The sequence below is a fragment of the Eriocheir sinensis genome, chromosome 37, assembly GCF_024679095.1.
Source record: "Eriocheir sinensis breed Jianghai 21 chromosome 37, ASM2467909v1, whole genome shotgun sequence".
NCBI classification, from domain to species: domain Eukaryota; kingdom Metazoa; phylum Arthropoda; class Malacostraca; order Decapoda; family Varunidae; genus Eriocheir; species Eriocheir sinensis.
Window position 1 is genome coordinate 2,990,177 of NC_066545.1, and position 7,500 is coordinate 2,997,676.

At 48.0% G+C, this 7,500-nt stretch overlaps 1 protein-coding gene across 1 annotated transcript in view; it reads right to left on the reverse strand.

Annotated features, from left to right (window-relative positions):
• LOC127008066 (uncharacterized) overlaps positions 1–7,500 on the reverse strand; it is a 115,698-nt gene that overhangs the window by 1,544 nt on the left and 106,654 nt on the right. Inside the window, exons 8-10 of the mRNA XM_050879605.1 lie at positions 4,865–5,073; positions 3,178–3,497; positions 1–45 (exon numbers count right to left, since the gene is read on the reverse strand). The exon at positions 1–45 is cut by the window's left edge and continues 186 nt beyond it. Of these exons, the coding sequence (XP_050735562.1) occupies positions 1–45; positions 3,178–3,497; positions 4,865–5,073 (574 nt within the window). The remainder of the gene's footprint in view (positions 46–3,177; positions 3,498–4,864; positions 5,074–7,500) is intronic.

Here is a 7,500-nt window from a genome sequence, read left to right on the forward strand (position 1 = left end):
CGTAGGTCACGCCCTCACTCTCCCACTGGCCGTTGCAGTGGAATTCTTGGGGAGGAGAGAGAGAGAGAGAGTGAGTGGTTACGTACTACATCAGAACAATTAACGAACGTACAAGAAATAACTATACTACACTCCTGCTGTCTTTCCTTCACTCCCACCCGTACCTCCTCCACTAACCAACTTCCTCTTCTTACTATACCCTTGATTAAGAAAAAAATGTGGAGGTGAAAGAACACGGCAGAAGGGAGAAAGTTTGATGAGAGTGGGATGGGAGGGGGCGGGAAGAGTTGGATGGGAATGGGATGGGAAGAGGAAGAAAGTTGGATGGAAAGGGATGGGTACTGGATGGGCATGGGATAGGAGATAGTTGGATGGGAAGAGGATGGAAAATGAATGGGAAGGGTCAGGAAGAGGTGGATGGAAATATGATGAGAAAGGGCAGAGTGTTAAATAGGAATGAAATGTGGAAAGAGCAGAGAGATAGATAGGTGGAAAAGGACAGGAAATGAATAGAAAGTGGAAGGGAGAGAGAGGGGGAGTGATTGAATTGCTAAGTATGTGGAGATGAGTGGGTAGGAAGGAGGAATGATTGTCAGGGTGGAGGAAGGGTGGTGGAGAAAGAGGGAGTGATTTAATCGTGAGGAGGAAGAAAGACGGATGGGGTGGGGGAAGTGGAGTGGGGAGAGTGAGTGACTGAGTGGATAATTATGTGGAAGTGAGTGAGTATACAGGGAGGAAGGAGGAAGAGAGATGAATGGGGTGGGGAGTGGAGTGTGATGAGAGAGAGGGAGGGAGTGATTGAGTGGTTAAATAGCAGAGGTGATGAGTGGGGAGGAGGAAGAGGTGGAAGGGGTGAAGGTAGTATGATGGAAGAGGGAGAAGATAAAAGGGTGAGGAAGAAGAAAGATGGAAAGGGCTGGGGAGAAAGGAGTGGAGTGGAAGAGGGAGAAAAGGGGAGAGAGGAAGGAAAGGGGGTGCGATGGGGGAAGGATGAAATATAGAATGAAAAGGAGAAGAAAAGGGAGGAGGAGGAGGAGGAGGAAGAGGAAGAAAGGGGGTGGGGTGAGAAGGATGGAATGGGGTGGAAAAGAAGAAGGAAAGGGGGTAAGGAAGAAGGAGGAAAGGTAAGAAAAACAGGTTGGGGAGAATAGAGTGGAGTGAGAAAGGAGAATTAGGGGAAGCAAGGAGTCAATAAATGGAAAAGGAATGCAAGGAAGGGAAGAAGAAAGGGAAGAGGGGAAGGGGAATACCGATGACTGGGGAGGAAGAGAGAGAAAGCTAAATCAAATGGGGAGTAAAGGGAAGGGAATGGGGAGAGTAAATTAATGGGGGTGAAACGATTGGAATGGGACACTTAATTAATGGGGGAGAAGGAGAAAGGGAGAGAGAGAGAAGGAGGGGAGAAGGGTTGGACACGGGGAGATGGGGAGTAAATTAATTAATGAGGGAGAAAAAGAAGGGGAGCAAAGGGAGAAGAAACATAATTAATAAAGGAAGTGAGTTGGGGAGAGTAAGTTAACTAATAAGAATATAAAAAAAAAGGGAGAAGGGAGGGGGAAGTTAATTTTAAAGGGGAGAAAGGTAGAGCAAGGAAAATAAAAAAGGAGGGAAGGGGAGGAATATCGTGAAGGAAAAGGAAGATGGATGAGGGAGGGAAATGGGAGAAGAAAGGAGGTGGAAGAAGAAATTGGATGATGGGGAATAAGGAGAGAAAAGAAGAGAACCGAGGGAGAACGAAGATGAGAAATGGGAGGAAATGGAAGGGGGAAGGAAGATTATGAAGGAGACAAAGGTGGGAAGAGAAGGGGAGAGGAGGGATAGGAGGGGAGAAGAGGGGGAGATGAATGAAGATGAAAAGGTGGGTTTAGAAGATAGTGGAGAAGGAAGAAGGAATGATGGGAAAGGAGATGAAAGTAATAGAGGGGAGAGGGGAGAGGAGCAAGACAGGGGAAGAAGAGGATAGGAGGAAAGAAGATGGGAATGGGGGAATTAGGGAGTGGAAGCGAGGATGAAAAAGAAATAAAGAAAAAGAAGATAGGAGAGAAAGGGTAGCATAAAAGTGAAGGGGAGGGGAAAAGGAAGAGGAAGAAGAGAGGGAGGTAGAAAAGAGGAAGAAGAAAGGGGGTGGGAAAGAGGAGGGGGATGAAGGGAAAAAAGAAGACGATGAAGATGAAAGAAACTTGTGAGGGAGAGAATACAGAATGGAGAGAGAGAGAGAGAGAGAGAGAGAGAGAGAGAGAGAGAGAGAGAGAGAGAGAGAGAGAGAGAGAGAGAGAGAGAGAGAGAGAGAGAGAGAGAGAGAGAGAGAGAGAGAGAGAGAGAGAGAGAGAGAGAGAGAGAGAGAGAGAGAGAGAGCCAGAGGGAAGGCTTTGTACCTGCACACCTGTCACACACTTGTCACACACACACACACACACACACACACACACACACGTAACATTCAGCGTGTGTGTGTGTGTTTGTGTGTGTGTGTGTGTGTGTGTGTGTGTGTGTGTGTGTGTATGTGTGCGTGGGTGCACTTGATAATTTACAAATTGGCTGGAGGGAAGGGAAAGAAGGAGGGAGGGAGGGAGGGAGGGAGATAGGAAGGAGGGGGAGGGAGGGAGGAAAGAGAGTAAAGAGATGAAAGGAAAACTTGTAATCCTTGTTTTATTTTGGACGAAAAGAAAGAATACCTAGAGAGAGAGAGAGAGAGAGAGAGAGAGAGCGGCTGCTCATCACGAGTTGAATAATTTGTAGGTTTAACCTTTTGTACTTCGTCTTCTTAATCTCTCTCTCTCTCTCTCTCTCTCTCAGGGACGGACACACACACACACGACCATCCTCCCTTCTCCCCCACCTTTCCCTCCTTTTCCTTAGACCCTCATCCCCTTCTTCTTTATATTTTTTTCTTTACTTTTTCCTCCCTTATTTTATCTTCCCTCGCTTCCTCCACACTCTCCTCTCCTTTCCTTTACCTTTCCGCTTCCAATTCTTCCTCTGTTTTTTTCTAACTCTCCAATTCCTACACTGTCCTCTTCTAACTCTCATCCCTTTCCATTCTTCATTCCTTCCCTTAAAATCACCCCTTCATCCTTTATCCCATCCCTTAAAACTACCCTATCACCCCTTGTTCTTTCTGACCCACTTTCCCTTCCACCCTTGACCCCTCCCTTAAAAACACCGCAACACACTCACCAAACACACTCTCCTCGGGGCACAGGGAGCGCAGCTGGAGTGTGTTCCTCGCCTCGGAGTTGCACCCGACCGTGACGTGGGTGTAGGTGGGGGCCTCTCCGGCGCAGGGGGGCACGTTGTGGGCCACGGTGTACCTCCCGAAGGGGCCGCAGGGACCTGGAGGGCCGCCCACCGCCACCAGCGTCGTGAGGTTGGCGTTGGAGGGCACCCAGTAGTGAGAGGAGCATGCCTCGTCCGCGGAGAAGGCCAGCTCGCCCGACCTCACTTGCACTACCCGCTTGTCCCGCCGGTACAGACGCAGGCACTGGTACCCGCTCTTACTGCAGGGGGGAGGGGGAGAAAAGGGGGTGGTTAGATTTGGGGTGAAGGGAGGGGGTTGAAAGGTGTGGTGTAGGTGTGGGTATGGTGTGTGTGGAGGGACGGTGAGAGATTGTGTGGTTCGATGGAAGGGGTGAGGTGTGGGGGTCTAAAAGGTGTAGTGATAGGTGATGGTGTGTGTGGAGGGAGGGGGAGAGAGGAAGTCTTAGATATGGGGTGGGATGGGGGGGAAAGGGTGGAATGGTAGGTGGTGTGTGTGGAAGGAGAGTGAGAGGTTGTGTGGTAAGATTAGTGGTGGAATGGGTGTGGTGAATGGTGTGGTGTGTGTGTGTGTGGGGGGGGGGGGGGGGAGGGGGGCGATATATGAGTGTGGGGGTGTGTGTGTGCGTATTTCCAACTTAATTATTTATTTTACAGGGTTGAATAAAGTTTGTAGTGCCGCGTTTGTTTGTGTGTTTGTGTTTGTATTCCTACTTTGATTTTTTTTCACAGGATTGAGTCAAGTTTGAAATGTCCCTTTTTTTTGGGGGGGGGGGGTAGTATGGGGGTAGTAATGGGGGGGTGGAAGATGTGGGTGTGTAGTTATCGTAAGGGGTGAGGATGAGTGGAAAGGTGGAGAGGGATTGGGTCTGGGCGTTGTGGGGTGGAGAGAGAGAGAGAGAGAGAGAGAGAGAGAGAGAGAGAGAGAGAGAGAGAGAGAGAGAGAGAGAGAGAGAGAGAGAGAGAGAGAGAGAGAGAGAGAGAGAGAGAGAGAGAGAGAGAGAGAGAGAGAGAGAGAGTGAAAGGAAGAGGAAGCGAGGAAAAGGGAAGAGAGGGAGGAAACAGGAGGGAAGGGAGGAAAGTGGGAGAGGAGGGAGGGAGGAAAATGTGTTGGGTAGTGAAATAGTGTGTGTGTGTGTGTGTGTGTGTGTGTGTGTGTGTGTGTGTGTGTGTGTGTGTGTGTGTGTGTGTGTGTGTGTAAGTTTGCATAGGATATTAAATTACATATATCTCTATTGGTGTCGATAGCAGTAGTAGTAGTAGTAGTAGTAGTAGTAGTAGTAGTAGTAGTAGTAGTAGTAGTAGTAGTAGTAGTAGTAGCTTGAAACGATAAAACAATAAGAAACAAAACAAACTCCACTAAATGAACAAGTAAATAAACAAAAGATAAAAAAAAAAATTAAAAAAATTCAGAGAAAATATAAAAAAATCACATCACAAAAAAATCACCATCAATACCACTATCATCACCATCATAATAAACAAAGAATCATCACTTTCACTATCATCACCACTATCACCATTATCACTACCTCTATCATCACCATCATTAACAAAGAATCATCACCACTATCACCACCATCACCAAAAAAGAATCACCCTCACTCACCATCCAACAGTGACATGGGCGATGATGGTGACGATATCCTGGTCGCGGTGGTGGTGGTGGCGGTCGCTGGCGGTGGCGGGCGCGGCGGTGGTAGTGGTGGTGGTGGTGGTGGTGGAGGTGGTGGAGGAGGGGGGGTCGACGTCGGGGTGGTGGTGGTGGTGTCCCTCGTACCGGTGGCATACCAGGCGGATGTCTGTGTGGCCCCTCGTCTGTTGGGGGGTGAAGGGGTGGAAAGGGGGGGGAGGGAATGGGGGAGAGGGAGGGGGGTGAAGGAAGGAGAGGGAAATGGTAAGGAAGGGGTGAAGGGAGATGGAAGGTGGTGAAGGGAGAAAGGCAAGGGGAGAAGGGGTGGAAAGGGGGGGAGGGAAGGGGGTGAAGGGAGGAAAGGGAAATGGTAAGGAAGGGGTGAAGGGAGACGGAAGGTGGTGAAGGGTAGAAAGGGAAGGGGTGGAGGGAGGAGAGGAAAGGGGTGAAGGGTAGAGAGGGAAGGGGGTTAAGGGAGTAAAGGAAAAGGATGAAGGGAGGAAAGGGAAGGGGTGAAGGGAGGGATAAAGAGAGAGAGAGAGGATGGAGTTAGATAATGCAGGAAGGTGTTGGAAGGGAGTTTAGGTTAGATGAAGGAAAGGAAGGAAGGAAGGGAGAGAAGAATGCAGGGAAGAAAGAGACAGAGAGGGAGGGAAAAAGAAGAAAACAAAGAGAAGGGGAAAGAGAAGGGAACAGTGAAGGAAGGTGAAGGGAGCGTGAGTAAAGACAGGAATAAAGGGAGATAAGAATGAAGGAACGGGAAAAGAAAAGGGGAAAGAAAAGGGGAAAGAAAAGGGGATAGAAAAGTGAAGGAAGATGGTGGAAGGAGATTAGGTCAAGATAAGAAGATAAAAAGAGAGGAATTGAGGTGAGGAAGAGAGAGGGGAAGAGAAGAAGGGGTGAGGAAGAAGACGTGGAGAGGGGAAGAAGGAAGAACCCAAAAAGGAGGGAAGAGAAAGTGCAGAAAAAGGAAGATAAAACAAAGGAGAGGAGAGAAAAAAAAGGGAAGGGAGGGAGAGAGGTAAAATGGGGAAGGAAGAAGAAGAATGGAAGAAAGGGACAGGAGGGAGGCAAATAGGGAGGGAAGATTGGTAAAAAAAAAAGAAGGGGAGAAAAGTAAAGGAGGATTGGAGAATGAAGAAAAAGGAAGGGAGGTAGATGAAGAGAGTAGAAGGATGGGAGAGATAAAGAAGGGAGAGAGGTACATAAGGAGGACGATAGAGAGGTAAGGGGAGAGAAGGGAAGACAAAAATCATTAGCAAAGGTGATATTCGATAATTCAGAGTAACCTTTCCATTCAGTTTGTACCTTTAATTAGCACACACACCTGTATAATTAACCGCTTTTACCTGCCTGCCTACCTGACGCCCCTCCTTCCTCCCCTTCCTGTTACCTCATAAAACTCCTCTCTCTTTCTTCCTCTTCCTTTGTCTCCCTCCTCCTCCTCCTCCTCCTAACCATTCTTCTCTTCCTCCTCTTCCTCCTCCGCCTCATCATCATAATAATCTATAAACATGTTCCTCCTCTTCCTCCTCCTCGGTGTTCTTGATCTCCTCCTCCTCCTCTTCATCCTTCTCCTCCACATCACAATTCTCTTCCTCCCCCTAATTTGTAAACATCCTCCTTCTCTTCTTAATTTTTCCTCCTCCTCCTCCTCCTCGCTATTCATGTTTTCCTCTTCCTCCTCCTCCTTCATCTCCTCTTCTTCCTAGTTAACCTCTTCCTCCTCCTCCAACCTTCTCTTAATTTCTCCTCCTCCTTCATCCTCCTCTTATTTCCTCCTCCTCCTAGTTCTTGATGTCTTCCTCCTCCTCCTCCTCCTCCTCCTCCTCGTCTACCTGTCCAAACCCTGAGCAGAGCACGTAATTAACATACACACCTGTCTTGCCAAGCACACCTGTTCACACCTGTCTCCACGCGCGCACTCACACACACACACACACACACACACACACACACACACACACACACACACGGAGGCAAACACACACACACAAATTAATCAAGATAAATAAAGACTCAACTAACTTGTTTCTCTCACTCTCAAACTAAACGTGTGAATGCTACGTCTCTCTCTCTCTACCTGTCTACCTACCTGCTTACCTAGGTAATTACCTAACATTCCCTCTTTCATCCAGGTTGCTTTCCCTTTCTCTCTCCACCTTTCCCCTCTCTTTTCCTTTCCTTCCCTTTGCTCCTATTCCTGTTTCTTCACCCCTTTTCCCCTTCCTTCCCAGCTCTCTTTGTTTTCCCTTTCCCTTTCCCTTTTCTCTTGTTTTCTCCATGTCTCCCCTGTCCTAAATTTGACCTTCTCCCCTCCCTTTTTTTCACCCTTTTTTCTGCTCTCCTTCACCCTATTCCCTTCACCCTCTCCCTCATTCTTCTTTTCCTCTCACTCTTTTATTCCCTTCCCCTTTCCTTCTCACCGTTCTCCTTCGTTTCCTTTTTTTCTTAGCCCTTTCCTCTCACTTACCCTCTCTCCTTTTTCATCCGCTTTGACATTTTTTTTCTCGTCGTCTACTTGATCTTCCTCTCACTCCTATTCTTCCTCTCTTCTCCCTTCACGTCTCAACTCAATTCTCCTTTTTCTCTTACCCATTTTCTCTGATTAT